Here is a 21691-nt window from a genome sequence, read left to right as displayed (position 1 = left end):
ACCAGTAGCTTCTGTAGAAAGAAAGAAGAGTAAATTGCTCCATTTCCACTGACACTTTACACAGAGATTTTGGGGAACAAAGAAAGGAAAAAAAGAAGGGTGGTAAACAATGAGGCCATTCACATCTTAAGTGAAAATAAAGGATTTTTAAATAAAGTACTACCTATAATAAAGGCACATTATGCTTTAGTAAACATAGTCTACCAGCTTTTACAGGTAACATAAGCCTGACACTTTACATTTCGGATGGGTCAAGACTAGCTCTAGAATAAAGCAATCTGACAACACAGTCCTTAATGGTTTAACATTGTTGTTGGAAAAATGTTTGGCTCTATAATTGATGACAAAAAGTGCACAGTCAAATTTAGTCTTATTTGAGGCCTTCATCATAGACTCACTGGTTAGTTAGTGAGGATCTTTACTTAGCAAACAGGATGGTTTTAAGTATTCTGTATCCTTCACCTTTCTTAGCAGTAGAAAGAAAGGAAATTTTGTTTGTAAGCACCTGATCTTATAATTAAGGAGATTTTTACCTTCCCACATAAGACATTGTTGATTTTTCACTTTTAACCAAGAACTGGCAAGAAAAGACAAATACATTTTTTTCCACATTTCTCTTTCAACAAAGGAGATTTATATTTTCTTTTTACATAATGCAAAGATCTTGGGAAAAGCAGGAGACCCACTCTAGGAAGTTTTCCGAAACTTAATCATTTATGAATACTGTAATCTGATTTTTAAATGGCAATCAGTTTTAAAATTTTCAGATTTTTAAATTACTTATTACTGATACTTCTCTTGGAAAGATGGTCAAATAAGCAATAGAGGGTACTTAAGTCTTTATTAAATATATTTGGTTTCTTCCACAGAACAGTGGCAGAAATGGATCAGAAGCAACTTGGTATAAGTAATACAGCTGATTAAATATTTAAGTCCACATTATAGACTCTTGTGATATTTGAAACCTTAGCCTAGTTAGTCAAAATGTGTGGCAAAGACTGCTAGTTATTCCCCCATATACATTCTCGGTTTTTCTTTTAGTAATACAGACTTTTACCTGTGCACATGGTCATCCAGCTAGAGAATACATTTACTAGCCATATGACCATATGACTAAGTTCTGGCTAACAGGATGTGAACAGAAGTGACCTGTACAAATTTTGGACCACATTATTAAAAGAAAGCTGTCTGCTTTTCACTGCTTCTTTCTGTTCTCACTGGCAGGGAAATGTTAACAAGTAGAATGGCCTCTGTGATTCCAGAGGGGGAAACCGTATTTTAAGGATGGTAGAGCTGCCCCATTATCCCTGGCTACTCTGGACTGTTGCACGAGAGGACAAACTTTTATCTTATTTAAACACAGTACTTCCTGGTCTCTTGAATTAGTTACCCTGTACAGTAACTGATTCAAGGACCAAGCCAACTCTACCACTGTTCTATTTAATAGTTTCTTCTCTTATTCTGTAAGCATATTAAAAGTTGCCCATGTTAGGGGCTACTATGATTAAAACATTACTCTACTTTGGAAAAAATCAGAAGACCTCTTAGCATGGGTACATATGAATGCTTATACAAGGCAACAAACAGAAGAAGCAATATCAGATCGTGAACCCTTTAAGTGTATGATCTGTTTTACTTATCTTGTAATCCCTAGCATTTATTATGTACCTGGCACATCATAAATTGTAGAATGAATGAAAGAAATACGAACAGTAAGCCTTATACTCCCCAGCTTCTTTTCATAAGAGATGTATAAAACACAAAGTAAGGATTTATCCAAGAAAATAGGAAGCCAAATTAGATTATTCATAGTAATGGGAAGAACACTTTGAGTACCTGGAATGGGCTGTGATTTGCTAGGTTAGTAAAATAAATGTGGCCTCTGGATTCAGATAAACCTAGTTTCAGTACACATTCTGCCACTTTGCATAAAAAAATTAACTTATTTCTGAGTCTCAATTTCTTCATTTGAAAATGGGCTAACAATGCTTAACTTTGCAGAGCTAGGGGGATTTACATACAAAGTTATTTGATACTTGTAAAATTTATGGTCAAATCACAGTTCTACCACCTTTATTACTCATTAGATGTGTGGTTGTGGGCAAGCTACTTCACCTCTCTGCACTTTCTTTTCCTCATCTGAAAAAATGAAAATAATACTTCCTCACCAGATTTGTCTAATGATTAAATTAGATGACTGTATAAAGCACTCTGGTAAACATAGCTTTGATAAATCTTAGTGATGATGATGGTGAAGATAAAGACATTTTTAAAAAATTTTAACCTTTTTCAGATCAGCACCATTCCATTTAAAAAAATATGATTCACATGTTCTGGAAGAATATATATCACATTACTAACAATGCTTACCCTTGGAGAGTAAGGGGAAAGACAATCACTTTACGTTCTGTATATCCTGAATTACTTGCATTTTTTTCAATAAGCATGTGCTGCTTTTGTAATTTCAGCCAGTAATATTTTAAAAATCACTGACTTGCCCTTATTTGTCTTTGTTTCCTTCATTAATTTGTAATAGTTGGATGTCTTTTCTTGACCGAATGCTTTTTTTTTTTTTTGACCGAATGCACACTGACTTCTTAAAGAGGAGTCTTTAAAATTTTATTATTTTTTAATGTAAGAGACAGAGAGGGAGAGAGAGTGCACATGCATGAGCAGGGGAGAGGGAGAGAGAGAATCTTAAGCAGGGTCCACACTCAGCATGGAGCCTGATGTGGGGTTTGATCCCACGACTTTGCGATCATGATCTGGGCCAAACTCAAGAGTCAGATGCTCAACCAATGGAGCCACCTAGGCCCCGAGAAGAGCCCTAAAGTGTATTTCTTCACAGAAACACTATGAGAAAAACTGGCTTGGAGTATGGACAAGTAAGTGGTGAAAGGATGGTGACTTTGTATAGATGAATAGCATAGCAATAAAACAATCTAGTAAGAGAATCTAGGCCACACCAATTCTTTTCTTTTTTTGCAACAGATTTTTTAAAGTTGTGGTAAAATATATATGTACAATTTGCCATTTTAACTATTTTTCAGTGTACAGTTCTGTGACATTAAGTAACACTCACAATGTGGTGTAATCATCACCACAAACTATTTCCAGAACTTTTTCATCTTCCTCAACTGAAACTCTGTATCTTTTAAACACTAATTCCCCATTCCCTTCCCTCAGCTTCTAGGAACCACCCTACTACTTTCTATCTCTATAATCTGACTAGGTAACTCATGTAAGTAGAATCATACATAAACATGTCCTTTTGTGACTAGCTTATTTCACTTAGCATATCTTCAAGGTTAATTCATGTTATACTATGTGTCAGAATTTCCTTCTTTTTAAAGGCTGAATAAATTCCATTATATGTATATACTGCATTTTGTTTATCCATTCATCCATCCATGGACATCAGGGTTGCTTCCACCTTCTGACTTACAAAGATTGCTATGAACACGGATGTTAGGATGTACAAATATCTTTGAGTCCCTGCTTTCAATTCTTTGGGGTACATAGCCAGAAGTGGAACTACTAGGTCATATGGTAATCCTATGTTTATTTTTTTGAGGAAATATTATACATTTCCCACAGTGGTTACACCATTTTACATTCCCATCAGCAATGTATAAGAATTCTAACTTCTCCACATCTTTGAAGGAAGTTGGGTATGAAGTTGTATCTCATTGTGGTTTTGATTTGCATTTCCCTAACTGCTAATGATGTTGAGGATCACTTCATGTGCTTATAGTTCATTTTATAATTTCTTTGGAGAATGTCTATTCATATCCTTCCTTATTTTTTATTCAGATTATTTTGTTGTTGTTGTTCAGTTGTAGGAGTTCTTTATATATTCTAGATATCAACTCCTTATCAGATATACAATTTGCAAATACTTTATTTTTTTAATGTTTATTCATTTTTTTTTTTTTTTTTTTTTTGAGAGAGTGAGCAAGCAAGTGCTAGTGGGGGAGGCACAGAGAGCGAGGGAGACACAGAATCTGAAGCAGGCTCCAGGCTCTGTGCTGTCAGCACAGAGCCTGATGCAGGGCCTGAACCCATGAACTGTGGGATCTTGACCAGAGCCAAAGTTGGATGCTTAACTGACTGAGCCATCCAAGCATGCCTGTTCTCTCACCTTCCTTGGGTTGCCTTTTCACTCTGTTGATAGTATCCTTTGTTACACAAAAGTTTAAATTTTGATGAAGTTCAAGTTACCTAATTTCCTTTTGTTGCCTGATCTTTTGGGGTCATATCCAAGAAATCACTGCCAAATTCAATCTTATGAAGCTTTCCCCCTATGATTTCTTCTAAGAGTTTTATAGTATTAGCTCTTGCATTTAGGTCCTGGTTTGAGATCATTTTTGTATATGGTAAAGGTAAATCCAATCCATGAGCATGGAATTTTCCACCATATGTTGATGTCTTATTTTTCCCAGTAATGTTTTGTAAAAGTCCGTCACCTACTTGGTTAAGTTTATTCCAAAGTATATTATTTACTTTGATGATATTGCAAATGAAGCTTTCTTAATTTTTTTCACACTGTTTAATGTCAATGTATAGAAATGTTATTAATTTTTGTGTGATTTTGTATCCTACAATTTTGCTGAATTCATTAGTTCTAACAGTTTTGGTGAAATCTTTAGAGTTTTCTACATATAAGATTAAGTTGTCTGCAAACAAATAATTTTACTTTTTCCTTTCCAATTTGGATATTGTTTTTCTTGTCTAATAGCTCTGGGTAGTACTGGAAACAGTACTATGTTGAACAAAAGTGGCAAAAGTGGATATCCTTGTCTTATTCCTGATCTTAAAAGCCTTCAGTCTTTTACTATGGATTATTATGTTAGTTGTGGGATTTTCATAAATGGCCTTTATTATGTTGAAATACTTCCTTCTATTCTTGGTTTATTGAGTGTTTTTATCATAAAAGGATGTTGAATTTTGTCAACTGCTTCTTCTGCATCAATTGAAATGATCATGTGGTAACCCCCCTTCATTCTGTTAAAGTGATGAACCACGCTGATTTTGTATGCTGCACCTTTCTTGCATTGCAAGAATAAATCTCACTTGGTCAAGGTGTAAAATCATTTTAATATGCTGTTGAAGTTGGTTTGCTAGTATTTTGTTGAGGACTTTTATATCAATGTTCTTAAGAATATTTGTCTGCAGTCTTCTTGCAGTGTCTGTGTATCTAGCTTTGGTATGAGGGTAATGCTGGCCTCATAGAGTACATTAGGAAATGTTCCATCCTGTTCAATTTTTGGAAGAATATGAGAAGGACTGGTGTTAATTCCTCTTTGAATGTTTGGCGGAATTCACTATGAAGCCACTGGGTACTAGGCATTCTTGGGAGCTTTTTAATTACTATTAATCACTACTATTAATCACTTCTTTCTAATAGCTTTTGATTTAGTTTGTGCTTTCTTGTCTAGTTTCCTGTGGTGTAAAGTTAGGTTATTGATTTGAGATCTCTCTTCTAAGATAAGTATTTACAGTTAAAAACCTTCCTCTTGGCAGAGCTTTCATTGCATCCCATAAATTTTGGTATTTTGTTTTCATTTTCATTGGTCTCAAGATATTTTCTAATTTCCCTTGTGATTTCTTCTTTGACCCACTAGCTGTTTAAGACTGTGCTATTTAATTTCTACATATTTTTAGTTTCCCAATTTTCCTTCTGTCGTTGACTTCTAGTTTCATTCTATTGTGATTAGAAAAGATGCTTTGTATGATTCCAATCTTTTAGTATTTATTGAGTCTTTTTTAATGGCCCAACATATGGGCTATCCTGGATACTGTTCCATATGAACTTGAGAAAAAATACGAATTCTACTGTTGTTGAGTAGGGTATTCTGTATATGTTCCAACTGGCCTACAATGCTGTTCAAGACCTCATTTTCCTTATTAATCTTCTAATCTGGTTGTTTTATCCATTACTGAAAGTGTTGAAAATAGAGTACTAAAGTCTCTGATGGCTGCTGTAGAGCTATAATTTCTTAATACTGTCAATGTTTGTATCATATGTTTTAGAGCTCTGATGATTAGTGCATAATTACTGTATCTTCTTGACAAATTAATAACTTTGCCATTATGAAATGCCCCTCTTTTATCTTCTATAAAAATCTCTGATGTAAAGTCTGTTTTGTCTGATGTCAATACAGACACCCTTGTTCTATTTTGGTAACTACTTGCATAGAATCTTCTCTCATCCTTTCATTTTCAACCTATTATGTATGTACTTAAATCTAAAGTGAGGCTTGTAGATAACACACAGTGTTATCTGTGTAGGATAACACAGTGGGATTCCATTTCTTAATCCATTCTGCTAACCCATTTTTTAAAAAATTCATTTATTATTTAATTTACATCCAAGTTAGTTAGCATATGGTGCAACAATGATATTAGGAGTAGATTCCTTAATGCCCCTTACCCATTTAGACCATCCCCCCTCCCACATCCCCTCCAGCAACCCTGTTTGTTCTCTATATTTAAGAATCTTTTATGTTTTGTCCCCCTCCCTGTTTTTGTATTATTTTTGCTTCCCTTCCCTTATGTTCATCTGTTTTGTATCTTAAATTCCTCATATGATAAGGTCATATATTTGTCTTTCTCTGACTAATTTCACTTAGCATAATACCCTCCAGTTCCAACCATATAGTTGCAAATGGCAAGATTTCATTCTTTTTGACTGCTGCATAATACTCCATTGTGTGTGTGTGTGTGTGTGTGTGTGTGTGTGTGTGTGTGTACACATATACCGCATCTTCTTTATCCATTCATCCATCAATGGACATTTGGGCTCTTTCCATACTTTGGTTATTGTCGATAGCACTGCTATAAACATTGGGGTGCATGTGCCCCTTCGAAACAGCATACCTGTGTCCCTTGGATAAATACCTAGTAGTACAATTGCTGGGTTGTAGGGTAGTTCTATTTTTAATTTTTTGAGGAACCTCCATACTGTTTTCCAGAGGGGCTACACAAGTTTGCATTCCCACCAGCAGTGCAAAAGAGATCTTCTCTGCATCCTTGCCAACATCTGTTGCTGCCTGAGTTGTCAATGTTAGCCATTCTGACAGGTGTGAGGTGGTACCTCCTTATAGTTTTGATTTGTATTTCCCTGATGATGAGTGATGTTGAGCAGCTCTTTGTGAGTCTGTTTGCCATCTGGATGTCTTCTTTGGAGAAGTGTCTATTCATGTCTTTTGCCCATTTCTTCACTGGATTATTTGTTTTTTTGGGGTGCTGAGTTTGATAAGTTCTTTATAGATTTTGGATACTAACCCTTTATCGATGTCATTTGCAAATATCTTGTCCCATTCTGTTGGTTGCCTTTTAGTTTTGCTGATTGTTTCCTTTGCGGTGCAGAAGCTTTTTACCCTGATGAGGTCTCAATAGTTCATTTTTGCTTTTGTTTCCCTTGCCTCTGGAGAGGTGTTGAGTAAGAAGCTGCTGCAGCTGAGGTCAAAGAGGTTTTTAACTGCTTTCTCCTTGAGGAGTTTGATGGCTTCCTGTCTTACATTTAAGTCCTTCTTCCATTTTGAGGGGGTTTTTTGGTGTATGGTGCAAGAAAGTGGTCCAGGTTCATTCTTCTGCATGTTGCTGTCCGGTTTTCCCAGCACCATTTGCTGAAGAGACTGTCTTAATTCCACTGGATACTCTTTCCTGCTTTGTCAAAGATTAGTTGGTCATACCTTTATGGGTCCATTTATGTTCTCTACTCTGTTCCACTGATCTGAGTGTCTGTTCTTGTGCCAGTACCATACTGTCTTGATGATTACAGCTTTGTAATATGTCTTGAAGTCCGGGAGTGTGATGCCTCCAGCTTCAGTTTTCTTTTTCATGATGGCTTTAGCTATTTGGGGTCTTTTCTGGTTCCATACAAATTATAGGATTGTTTGTTCTAGTTCTGTGAAGAATGCTGGTGTTATTTTGATAGGGGTTGCATTGAATATGCAGATTGCTTTGGGTAGTATCAACATTTTAACAACGTTTGTTCTTCCAATCCAGGAGCATGGAATATTTTTCCATTTTTGTGCATCTTCTTCAATTTCTTTCGTAAGCTTTCTATAGTTTTCAGTGTAGAGATTTTTCACCTCTTTGGTTATGTTTATTCCTAGGTATTTTATGGTTTTTGGAAATCGATGTTTTTTGGTAAGGGTATTTTATTCATTTACACTTAAAGTAATTACCAATAGGGAAGTACTTACTTTTGCCATTTTGTTATTTGTTTTCTGTATATGTTACAGCTTTTTGTTCTTCATTTGCTCCATTATTCTGTGTTTAGCTGGTTTTTTGTAGTGACACATTTTGATGTCTTCTCCTTTCCATTTGTGCATATTCTGTAGATATCTTCTTTGTGGTTACCACTGAGACTACATACAACATCCTGAAGTTATGACAGTATCTTAAGTTGATACCAAACTAACTTCAACTGCATACAACAAACCCTCCAACTTTATAGCTCCACCTCCCTACTTTGTTACTGATATCACAAATTACATCTTTATATATTGTTCACCCATTAATAAAGATTTAAAGTAATTTTTATACATTTGTCTTTTAAATCCTGTAGAAAATAAAAAGGGGAGTTACAATCTAAAATTACAAGAATGCTAGTTTTTATATTTGTCTGTATATTTACTTTTACAGAAAACCCATTTTCATATGGCTTCAATTTACTATGCAGCATCCTTTCATTTCAACTTGAAGGCATTTCAATTCTTCAGCATTTCTTCTACGTCAGGTCTAGTGGTCAGGTCTTCTAGGTCAGGTAGTTTTACCAGATATACAGAATTCTTGTTAACAGGTTTTGTTCTTACAGCACTTTATTTTTTTTATTTTTTTTTTTTTAACGTTTATTTATTTTTGGGACAGAGAGAGACAGAGCATGAACGGGGGAGGGGCAGAGAGAGAGGGAGACACACAGAATCGGAAACAGGCTCCAGGCTCTGAGCCATCAGCCCAGAGCCCGACGCGGGGCTCGAACTCACGGACCGCGAGATCGTGACCTGGCTGAAGTCGGACGCTTAACCGACTGCGCCACCCAGGCGCCCCAACAGCACTTTATTTTTAAAAAAAATTTTTTTTAACGTTTATTTATTATTGAGAGACAGAGAGAGACAGAGCATGAGCAGGTGAAAGGCAGAGACAGGAGCAGGCTCCAGGCTCTAAGCCGTCAGCACAGAGCCTGATGCAGGGCTTGAACTCACACACCGTGAGATCATGACCTGAGCCGAAGTCGGATGCTCAACCAACTGAGCCACCCAGGCGCCCCTTACAGCACTTCAAATATGTCATCCCATTGCCTTCTAGCCTGTAAGACTTCTGCTGAGAAATCCACTGACAGTCTTATTTGGACTCCCTTGAATATAATGAGTTAGTTCCTTTTCTCTTGCTGCTTTCTAGATTGTTTTTGTTGACACTTGGTTATAATGGAGTTTGACATGGGGCTCTCTGAATTTATCCTACATAGAATTTGTTGAGCTTCTTGGATAAGTATATCTATGTTGTTCCCCAAATTTGGGAAGTCATCATTTAATATTTCTTTAAATAACCTATTTCTTTTTTTCTATTTTTAAAAAATAATGTCTCTCTTCACCTCCTTCTATAATGTGTATATTGCCCCACTTGATAGTGTCCCCTAAGTCTCTTAGGCTCTGCTCACTTTTCTTACTTTTTTCTTTTTGCTCTTCAGACTCCATTATTTCAAATGGCCTGTCTTGGAGTTCACTGATTTTTTTTTTTTAACATTTATTTATTTTTTAGAGACAGAGTGAGACAAAGCACGAGTGGGGTAGGGGTAGAGAGATGGGGAGAGAGAGAATCCTAAGCAGTTTCCAAACTGTCAGCAAAGAGCCTGATGCAGGGCTTGAGCTCACAAACCATGAGATCATGACCTGAGCTGAAGTCAGACATTTAACAACTGAGTCACACAGGCATCCCTCCTTTGTTTATTTTGTATGCTCTCTGAGCATATTTATGACAGTGTTTTAAAGTCCTTGTCTAGTAAGTCTGATGCATGTTTATCAGCAACTGTTTCTGGAAATTTATTTTATTCTTTGAAAGGGCCACATTTCCCTGTTTCTTCATAGGCCTTGTAATTTATTGAAAACTGGGGCATATGAATAAACTCTTCCAGTCTCTAAAGCCTGGTGTGGAAGATCTTCACTAATTAGCAGGCCCCTAATGAGAAAGAATGAAATCTGGCCATTTGTAGCAATGTGGATGGAACTGGAGAGTATTATGCTAAGCGAAATAAATCAGGCAGAAAAAGACAGATACCATATGTTTTCATTCATATGTGGATCCTGTGAAACTTAACAGAAGACTGTGGGGGAGGGGGGGGAATAAGTTACAGAGAGGGAAGGAGGCAAACCATAAGAGACTCTTAAATACTGAGAACAAACTGAGGGCTGATGGGGGTTGGGGGAGAGGGGGCAGTGGGTGATGGGCATTGAGGAGGGCACCTGTTGGGATGAGCACTGGGTGTTGTATGGAAACCAATTTGACAGTAAATTATATTTAGTAATAATAATAAAGAAGTCAGAGGAAAAGAAAAGAAAACTAACAAAAACTAATTAGCAGGCCCCTTAGCCTTGAGATTGGCTCAGGGTAAAGCCTTAAGGTCTTCCTCGGTATTTGCCGAGTGTGTATCCTGTTTGGGCCAGTGGGTGTAGGTTTCTGTTTGTTTCTGATTTTCCCTGGCTGGCTGGAAGTATCTTAGCTTCTCAAAAGGTCTTACCCCAGCTTCTTAGGATCTTAGATGTTCTATTATAGTCTTCTTCCTTCAATCTCTTGCACTCAGCTGTCCACTGCAGTCCCCCTGCAGTTTCCACAGGCTAAATTGCCCACCACTGCCTTCCATGACTTTTAGCTTGAGACCCAAACTTATGCTACCATTCCCAACTCTGAGCTCCAAGTCAGATGAGACAGAACACACTCCCTTGGATAGTCCACAGACAGGTCAGGATGTGTCAAACAAGTTTCACTCTTCTCCTTCCTTCCTGAGGGAGGGAACCAGGAATTGGGCTATTTCCTCCCAAATGCACCACACCACACTGGGCAGGTAGTGGGTCAAGGGCAAGTAGAAATGCCATGAAATTTCCTACAGTTTTGAATATGGCTTTTCCTTGACTAGGCGTTTGCTTGGTTGCTGATAATCACTGATTTCCAGAACTCCTATAAAATTATTTCAATCAATCTGTAGTTGTTTATTTGACGTTTTCATGGAAGAACAAGGCCTGGAACTTCCTAGTTTGCCATCTTGCTGATGTCACTCAATAGACCAATTCTTCAAGCACAGTGTTAGGAAGGGCAGCTAGGCTTACTGACAGCACATCCCTTGGGGCCCTTCTGACATCAGAACCTTTGCTCTTATCTTCATAAGTTTGAGAACTTGTATGTATCATCTTATTACTAAAGATTCTAAATGAGGAATATTTAGCTGGTTTTACTTCAAAGTTCAATTTCATTTCTGGGAGTAGTTAGATGAGAACAAATTAGTGATTTACACTTGGTATGTTTGAGTCTGTAATTCAAAAAACAATATATATTCCATAAAATAAAATCCCAAGAAATGTCAAGAGGAAGTATACAGGTCTTCCCACAAAAATATTTTAGAAAATTGTTAACTTAAAAAAGCATAACAAATGAGATCGAAGCATAAAACCTAATGTCAGAACTATTTCGTTATACTATAGGGAAGTGTAATGGCTAAAAACAATTGAATTTCAAAAAGACTGTATCTCACTTAATTATTTATTTTTTTTTCTTGAAGTTTATTTATTTATTTTTTTTGAGCAGAGAGAGACAGAGTGTGAGCAGGGGAGGGGTAGAGAGACAGAGAGGGAGACACAGAATCTGAAGCAGGCTCCAGGCTCTGGGCTGTCAGCACAGAGCCCGATGTGGGGCTCAAACTCATGAACTTGAAAGATCATGACCTGAGTCAAAGTTGGACACTTAACCGACTGAGTAACCTAGGCACACCTCACTTTAAATTTTTTTTTTTTCAACGTTTATTCATTTTTGGGACAGAGAGAGACAGAGCATGAACAGGGGAGGGGCAGAGAGAGAGGGAGACACAGAATCTCGGAAACAGGCTCCAGGCTCTGAGCCATCAGCCCAGAGCCCGACGTGGGGCTCGAACTCACGGACCGCGAGATCGTGACCTGGCTGAAGTCGGACGCTTAACCGACTGCGCCACCCAGGCGCCCCACACCTCACTTTAAAATGGGAATTATTATGTTGTCTCTGGAGGATACAAATACCTCTGCAGTCCCCTCATATGAAGCTGTCTAATGTCCTATCAAACCACAGGGGTTGGGCAATGAAATAGGAAGTGGGAGAACAAGAAGATAAACAGTATCTCGCCTCATCATTGCCACTTTTGAGCCATATTCCTTTAAACTTAAGCAAAAGGCCATCCACAAGGCATGCAATTAATACCAGTCTCTCCTCAAAACTGTTTATCTTACAACATACTAGTCATTCTCTCACATTCAAGAATTTCGGCTCTTCCTCTCACACAGTCTTTCTTTTTTTTTTTTTAAATTTTTTTTTTTCCAACGTTTATTTATTTTTGGGACAGAGAGAGACAAAGCATGAACGGGGGAGGGGCAGAGAGAGAGGGAGACACAGAATGGGAAACAGGCTCCAGGCTCTGAGCCATCAGCCCAGAGCCCGACGCGGGGCTCGAACTCACGGACCGCGAGATCGTGACCTGGCTGAAGTCGGACGCTTAACCGACTGCGCCACCCAGGCGCCCCTCACACAGTCTTTCTAAATGCTCCTAATCTTGTCACCACTTTAAGGAGAAGTGCTCTAATCTGAGTTTCTTAAAATTTCTCAATCCCACTCCGGCTACCCACTTTCATGACTCATTATGAAAACAGAAAATCCTAAACATCAATTCAAACTCATTGCGAACAGTCAATCCTTTCACTTCTCACATTCTTTCACTCCTTCTGGATCTGTTCTTTCACTTCATGGAAACTTCGGACATAAACCCTCTTTTTTTGTTTTAGTCTACTAGACTGCTAGATTAACTTCTTCTTGATGTTAGTTTGTATCTCAAAGCACACAATTTCAATTGCTTTTGTACCCACTTTCTGGCCACCACTAACCACATTCTTCTACTCTTAACTCTGCAATCTCCCAATCCTGGATTTGGCCATCTGCTCATTCCACTTCTATATGAAGAAAGCTGCTGAAAAAAATGACCAACAAACATGGATTGATACCACCAAAAATTCATGGTAAATGTTGGATGCAACATATTTCTTCTCCCATTTTTTAACTGAAGCTGTTTCAATTCTTTACTACCACTCTCAGAATATCCTAAAATCACTTCACTCAGATGACCTCACCATGTATTTCACAGAAAAAAATAAACTCTTACATTATAACCCTATTTTTCTTTTATTGAATAAATTTGACATGTAACATTGTGTAAGTTTGAGGTGTACAGTGTGTTACTTTGATACATTTATATATTGTAATATGATTGCCCCTGTAGCAGTATTTATCACATTATATAATCATAGTATGATATTATTTTCTATATTCATTACACTGTGCATTAGATCTCTTTGGCTTATTCACTAATCATTACCTCATTACAAGTTTAAACCCTTAAATACCATCAATATTATGCCCACCTCCTAATCCCTGGTAACCACCATTTTACTGTTTTCAATAGGTTTGACTTTTTTAGATTCCACATATAAGTGATACATGATAACCCTGCTAACTTCCTGCCACCACCAACTCCTATCTGCAAACTTATCTTCGTGTGAACCTATTTTTTTTTTTTTTTTCTCATCCCTTCCAGTTCTGAGGAATAGGTGTTTCTCCTCGTTTCATAGTCAATTCTTTAGTTTTAAATCTCCAATGACCAGCTGGTTGGTCTTATTTCCATCCTCTCACCCTCTTATCCTTCAAATACTCCTTTGCTCTATACACTCTAACTTGGAAATGCTATTTTATTCAATGCTATAATAAAATTTGTTATTCTATAATCTATAACTATAATCTCTTCTTCACAATTCTACCTAGGCTTCTAAATCCATATTTGTAACCATCCATTATACAATTTCACCTGCATGTCCCACAGGTAACTAAACTCGATAGCTAAAACCTAATTACACATCTTATTTCCCCATCTGTAAATCTCCATCTTCTCTACTGTTCCTTTCAGTCGTCAGTACCACCATCAATCCAGTCTTCTATTCCAGATACTTAGTTATCATCTAGAATCTATGTTATCACACTCAGAAGTGGCCTGCATTCAGGTGCCACCTACTTTCCATTCTATTTTCTAAATAAACATTAGACTGCTTCCCTAATTCATCCCTAATGCTTAAGTCTGCATGTTGACTGCTTAAAATGATTCATTTTTTCTTTTTTACACTGAAGTATAATATATGTACAGTTGACCCCTGAACAGCACAGGTCCACTTATATGTGGATTTTTCCCCCCAATAAATACAGTACAGTACTATATATAAATGTATTTTCTCTTCCTTATAATTTTCTTAATAACATTTTTTCTCTAGCTCACCTTTATTGAAAGAATACAGTATATAATACATATAACATACAAAATATGTGTTAATTGATTGTTTTATGTTATTGGTAAGGTTTCCAGTCAACAGTAGACTAACAGTAGTTATGTTTTTGGAGAATCAAAAGTTACATGCAGATTTCTGACAGCGCGGGGGGGCGGGGATGGTGGTCAGCACCCCTAACCCCCTGCGTTATTCAAGGTCAACTGTATATATATAAAACATATGCATATTAATGGATACTTATATATAATCATACCATTTATATATGTATACCTTTACATACACATAATATATGAAACATGTGTGTGTGTGTGTGTATATATATATATATATATATATATATATATATATTAAAGTTGATAAAGTGCCTTGATGATTACCACTTATTTTTATATTCCCAGCTCTTAGAACACTGTTTATTATCAATATGTTTGTTGAGCTGAATCCTACATTGTCCTCTATCCTATATCCTAATGTCAGGAAGCCTTTTCTGAAGCATGTATATTAATCCTTCAGTACATTTTGATTAAGAATGCAGTATGAACTACTTAGTCCTATTCCTCATGATAGGCCCCTAATCTACCTTCACAGCTTCTTTTCCTGTACAGCTCTATTGTTCTTGTTGGAGCCATAGAATCACCTTATTGTATGTGGAATGTACCATATATTCCCTTCCTTTTGTGTTTTTATTACATATACCGCTCCCCCTGCTTGCAGGACTCTTCTTCCTTAATTTGCCCAACTCCTAATCTTAGCCTAAGTGAGGGGCGTGAGAGTTGGCTTATCACCTGATCCTCCCAGACTGACTGAGGTGCCCCTTCTCTGTGCTCCTATGTTATCCTCCACAGATTTCCACTTTAGCACTTAGTATCCTATGATAAGAACTATTACTCTTCCTTTTTAGCTTCTAATTGGAAAGTTCCTTAAAGGTATAAACTATGTTTTGTTTCAGCATTCTCAGAACCTCATCAAGGGCCTAGTATACGGCAGGCATACAATAGTATTTTAAAATAGATCAGGATATTTTGAGTTTAGTACATAAGAATATATAGTATACATGTTTTCTTTTATTCTTGAGTACGTGACAAATATTAAAAAAAAAAAAAAAATTCCCTTTACCCTCCTTGAAATAATTGCTGACGTGAACAAAGGCTTCTTCCATGGCAGTTAAAAGGTTAAATTACAAGAGTTTCTTACCATTGGCTAGTGCAGGCAGAGGAGCAGTTAGAGAAATTTCTGTCTCTGCCTTAACCTAAGAATATGTCAATACTGCTCTTCCCTAATTCTGTGTTTCCTAACTTTCCTAGAACAAGTACAGGATTGTTGAAATTTCTTAGTGAACCTAATAGGAAAATAAGAAGAATAAAAGTTGGGAATTTTGTTTTTCTTTTTTCTCTGTTTTGTTTTTTAAGAAGTGATTATGCCTTAGGGCGCCTGGGTGGCGCAGTCGGTTAAGCGTCCGACTTCAGCCAGGTCACGATCTCACGGTCCGTGAGTTCGAGCCCCGCGTCAGGCTATGGGCTGATGGCTCAGAGCCTGGAGCCTGTTTCCGATTCTGTGTCTCCCTCTCTCTCTGCCCCTCCCCCGTTCATGCTTTGTCTCTCTCTGTCCCAAAAATAAATAAACGTTGAAAAAAAAAAAGAAGTGATTATGCCTTATACCTGAACTAGAAAGGAAAAATCCAAAATCTAAACTTCAATAATTTTAGAAAACTCCCTGTCATTGTTATGAGTCTGTTTCTCCTCTGCGCCCCCCCAAGGAAGAACTTAGTCCATAAGTCTGCCTATACAAATGGAAGTATTCTTTTATAAACCAACAGGAGAATCACAAATAATAATGATTTCTGAGGAATGCAGGGAAATATGTATAACAGCTAGTTTTATAGATGTTTAAAGTAGGATGAAGAGAATTGTGTAGTTCCTAAATTTATGGAAGAAACTAAGAACTGCATGGCTAGCATATTTCTTAGACTTCAGAATTTCAAGGCTAATGTATTTTTTTCTTAAATGAGGGAACCAATGTAAGATCTCCCACTTTCAACTGCCTGTTGAAACTAATGAAGGTTAGCCCTTGGCTGGCATCTGGGAGCCTAACTTTGAGAACATTTCCTAAGTGATAAAGTTGACTGCTATGACAGCTTACTTAGACTATACCAAGAGACTATGAGATTTATGATGAAGACCTACTTTCCTTCTGAGAGTCTGAAATTTTGGTTGACATAGGGTATCTATGGGACTAGTTTTTTTTTTTTTTTAAGTCTTTACCTTTATTATTTTTTTAATATGAAATTTATTGTCAAATTGGTTTCCATACAACACCCAGTGCTCATCCCAACAGGTGCCCTCCTTAATGCCCATCACCCACGTTCCCCTCCCTCACACCCCCCATCAACCCTCAGTTTATTCTCAGTTTTTAAGAGTCTCTTATGTTTTGGCTCCCTCCCTAACTTTTTTTTTTCCCCTTCCCCTCCCTGGGTCTTCTGTTAAAGTTCTAAGGATCCACATAAGAGTGAAAACATATAGTATCTGTCTTCCTCTGTATGACTTATTTCACTTAGCATCACACTCTCCAGTTCCATCCACGTTGCTACAAAAGGCCATATTTCATTCTTTCTCATTGCCACGTAGTATTCCATTGTGTATATAAACCACAATTTCTTTATCCATTCATCAGTTGGTGGACATTTAGGCTCTTTCCATAATTTGGCTATTGTTGAGAGTGCTGCTATAAACATTGGGGTACAAGTGCCCCTATGCATCAGTACTCCTGTATCCCTTGGGTAAATTCCTAGCAGTGCTATTGCTGGGTCACAGGGTAGACCTATTTTTAATTTTTTGAGGAACCTCCACCCTGTTTTCCAGAGCGGCTGCACCAGTTTGCATTCCCAAGAACAGTGCAAGTGGGTTCCCGTTTCTCCACATCCTCGCCAGCATCTATAGTCTCCTGATTTGTTCATTTTAGCCACTCTGACTGGCATGAGGTGGTATCTGAGTGTGGTTTTGATTTGTATTTCCCTGATAAGGAGCGACGTTGAGCATCTTTTCATGTGCCTGTTGGCCATCTGGATGTCTTCTTTAGAGAAGTGTCTATTCATGTTTTCTGCCCATTTCTTCACTGGATTATTTGTTTTTCAGGTGTGGAGTTTGGTGAGCTCTTTATAGATTTTGGATACTAGCCCTTTGTCCGGTATGTCATTTACAAATATCTTTTCCCATTCTGTCAGTTGCCTTTTAGTTTTGTTGATTGTTTCCTTTGCAGTGCAGAAGCTTTTTATCTTCATGAGGTCCCAATAGTTCATTTTTGCTTTTAATTACCTTGCCTTTGTAGATGTTCTATGGGACTAGTTCTTAATAAAAACCCTTAACTCTTGCGTCTCAAATGGAGTTCCCTATGTAGAAGCACTGCACATGTGTGACTAAATTTTTGACTGGAGGCAGGGTGCACTCTGTGTGACCCCTCACAGGTGGGAAAGAGCATAGGAGGCCTGCATGTGGATCCTTCTAGAATCTGCCTGATGGTTTTTTTATATTAATGATCTGGCTGTGTATCTTTATCATGACACTGTAATAAATCTTGACTGTGAGCATTACTGTATGCTAAGTCCTGTGAGTCCCTTTAGAAGCACAGAATGTGTATATGCTATTGGGGACCCCCAAGACACTACTAAATAGTGATATTAAATAAATAAACAAAAATTCTATCATTATCATCTCACCAAAGTGGAGGGCGGATTTTTTTTTTTTTTTTTTTAGATAGAAAAAGAGAAGAGAACCCATAAGCAGGGGGGAGTGGCAGAGGGAAAGAGAGAGAATCTTAAGGAGGCTCCATCCTCAGCATGGAGCCCAATGCAGGGCTTGATCCTTTGGGAAGGGATCATGACCCAAGCTGAAGTCAAGAGATGGATGCTCAACCAACTGAACCATCCAGGTGCCCCACAAAAGTGTGTGTTAATACAATTCTGCCCTATACTCTGATAGTATGGAAACATGGAAACATAATATGAGAATAAAGGACAGAATTTTGAATTGGATAAATTTAGCATTACAAGAAGTTCATTACATTCGTATTTTTCTCATTTTGCTACAGATTAGTGAAGACCTAATCATGGGCCAATAGCAGACATGTGTCTAGGAACTACTAAGGTAAATTTATGCCTAGGAAGTATACCTTTCCTCCAACTTACCCTCTTTTGCAACTGAAAATTAAAAATTATTCATGGAACATAATACTCTTTGTGAACTCTTCCTTCTGGTCACAATGTTTTTTTTTTTTTTAAAAAAAACAATAACAATCTTAAATTCCATCCATTAATATAAATCTCCGTGTTTTAGTTATTTATAGTTCTTCAAGAAAGTTTCAAACTGTACAATATTTTTTAGTTGCAAAAGATTCTCAAATTCCATTTACCAGAAGAAATAACTTTCAAAACCAAAACCATATACCTTTTGCTGTAGCTCTTTTATTGCAGAATCTCTATCCATACATGCCTGTCGAAAGGCTTCATAAGCTTTATTGAGTTGCTCGCCAATATTTTTATCCATTCCTTTCTGTTCTGTAGCATCACTATAAAGGATGGAGTAAATGACAGGTCTGGAAAATAAAACAATTTAGATAGCTATGAAGTTACACAAATCTCATTTTTAAGACACATCTTAAAAACAGTTCCATACAGTTTATCATGAACATTATAGCACCAAGTACTATAAAGGTTTATAAAGGCATATGGGTCTCATCTAAAATCCTGATTAGAAATGTTAAGAAACCTTAACTTCTACAATTTTTAATATTCTTTACTAATGTTCAAGGAGCAAGTGGGGTTCCAATTCACAAAGATGCTACTTTGAAAACAGTAATCTATAAATGCAACCTTAAAATGGAGAAATATAAAAGGCCATTTGTTATTAATACTTTATTATAGAAATGCACAACAGGATTAACAACGTGGGAAGGGATTTCTTTTTACTAAACGGACAGTTATTCCCACTTACAAGGTGAATTCTTGCTACACTGAAATTAGAGCAAAGTTAAATAGATAATAAATGTTTGTGGATGGAGTTCACACTGCTGTTATCGCAGAGCAATTAAAATGTGTGAAAATGCTCTTATTTTAGCACAAAATCTAGGGAGAGTTGCTGTTGGATTGTACATTAAAAAAGAAAAAATCACATCCCTTCAGTCCTACCCACACTCTCTATTAGTTTTCCAAACTCCCTGCTGTTTTTGAACTACAGGTGATCTACTGAGTGGAGGTAATTTGGTTTTATCATCTCAATTTGCATAACATCTCTAACCACATTCCTTGGCTCTGAGCAGAGGACCATATAATGCTTCTGATTCCTCCTGTCCAGCTGTAAAAAACACCACCACAGGACTTTTCTCTTAATCCTCTGAAAGCCAGAGAATAGATAAAATTCTCTATCAGTCCTAGGGGGCTTGAGGGTATTAAATTATTTCACTTCTTAATGACTGGAAATCCTTCTTAATCTTACACTTTAAGCTTTCATAACATCTTTCATTTTATTTTGGGTACACAATGCTTTGAAAAAAAAATTTTTTTTTCAGTATTTTACATTAAAACACAATCACATAGGGGAGCCTGGGTGGCTCAGTCAGTTAAGACTCCAACTCTTGATTTCGGCTCAGTTCATGATCTCATGGTTTGGGGGATCAAATCTTGTTTCGAGCTTGGTGCTGACAGTGTGGAGCCTGCTTGGGATTCTCTCTCTTCCTCTCTCTCTGCAACCCACCCCCCTGCTCATGCCTGCCCGCTCTTTCTCTCTCAATAAGTAAACATAAAAAAATTAAATTAAAAATACAATTTATATAACATAAAGTCCACCACATTAAAGCATACACTTCTGTGGCTTTTTGTTGTACAATCATCACCATTACCTAATTCCAGAACATTTTTTTACAATGTTTATTTTTGAGAGAGAGAGAGAAAGCGTGCAAGCGGGGAAGGGGCAGAGAGAGGGGGACAGAGGATCTGAAGCAGGCTCCGCGCTGACAGCAGTGAGCATGATGCAGGGCTCGAACTCACGAAACACAAGATCATGACCAGAGCCGAAGTCAGACACTCAACCACCTGAGCCACTCAGGAGCCCCTAGTTGCAGAATATTTTTATCACTACACAAAGAAGGTAATATTAGCAGTTAATCCCAATTCCCCCCTCCCACCAATCCCCTAGCAATCACTAATCTTCTTTCTGACTCTATGGATTTGCCTATTTTGGACATTTCATATAAATGGAAACATGCAATATATGGCTTTTGTGTTTGGCTTTTTTCACATGGCAAACAATTTCTGAGGTTTACCCATGTTGTAGCACGTAATAGTACTTCACTGCTTTTGATGTCTAATATTCCGTTGTATGAATTTACCACATTTGTTTATATGTTCCTCGGTTAATGGACATTTGAGTTCTTTCCATTTCTTGATTATCCTGAAGAAAGCTACTATTTGTGTATGCATACTTGTGTGAATATATGTTTTCAATTCTCTTGGTTACATACCTAGGAGCAGAATTGCTAGGTTAGATGATAATCCTCTTTAACTTTTTAAGGAACTGCCAAAGCTGTTTCCATAGAATGTGTACAAATTTCTATTTCTACTAGTAATAAGAGCCCTAATTTCTCTACATCTTCACCAACGTTTATTGTTCATTTTTTAAATGGACACCCATCCTAGTGGGTGTGAAGTGGTACCTCAACAATTTTGATTTGCATTTCCCTGATGATGTTGAACATCTTTCCAGTGCATACTGGTCATTTGTGTATCTTCTTTAGAGAAATGCCTATCTACCAAATCCTTTGTCCACTTTTTAATTCGGTTATTTGTCTTCATATTGTTGAGAGAGTGCAAGTGGGGGGAAAGGGGTGAGGGGGAAGGGAGAGAATCTCCAGCAGGCTCCACACTCAGCACGGAGCCCAACATAGGGCTTGATCCCATGACCCCAGGTCCAAGACCCAAGCCGAAATCAAGAGTCACATGCTCTTGGGGCGCCTGGGTGGCGCAGTCGGTTAAGCGTCCGACTTCAGCCAGGTCACGATCTCGCGGTCCATGAGTTCGAGCCCCGCGTCGGGCTCTGGGCTGATGGCTCAGAGCCTGGAGCCTGTTTCCG

General features: G+C 37.5%; 1 protein-coding gene across 3 annotated transcripts in view; it reads right to left on the bottom strand.

Annotated features, from left to right (window-relative positions):
- TANK (TRAF family member associated NFKB activator) overlaps positions 1 to 21691 on the bottom strand; it is a 94342-nt gene that overhangs the window by 39950 nt on the left and 32701 nt on the right. For all 3 annotated transcript variants that reach the window (XM_045479995.1, XM_045479994.1, XM_045479993.1), the window contains exon 2: positions 19013 to 19160. In XM_045479995.1, coding sequence (XP_045335951.1) covers positions 19013 to 19111 — 99 coding nt within the window. In that variant the 5' untranslated portion in view covers positions 19112 to 19160. The remainder of the gene's footprint in view (positions 1 to 19012; positions 19161 to 21691) is intronic.

Source organism: Leopardus geoffroyi, chromosome C1 (genome assembly GCF_018350155.1).
Source record: "Leopardus geoffroyi isolate Oge1 chromosome C1, O.geoffroyi_Oge1_pat1.0, whole genome shotgun sequence".
NCBI lineage: Eukaryota > Metazoa > Chordata > Mammalia > Carnivora > Felidae > Leopardus > Leopardus geoffroyi.
The sequence above is the reverse complement of the archived record's forward strand: the minus strand, read 5'-3'. Positions and strand labels throughout refer to the sequence as shown.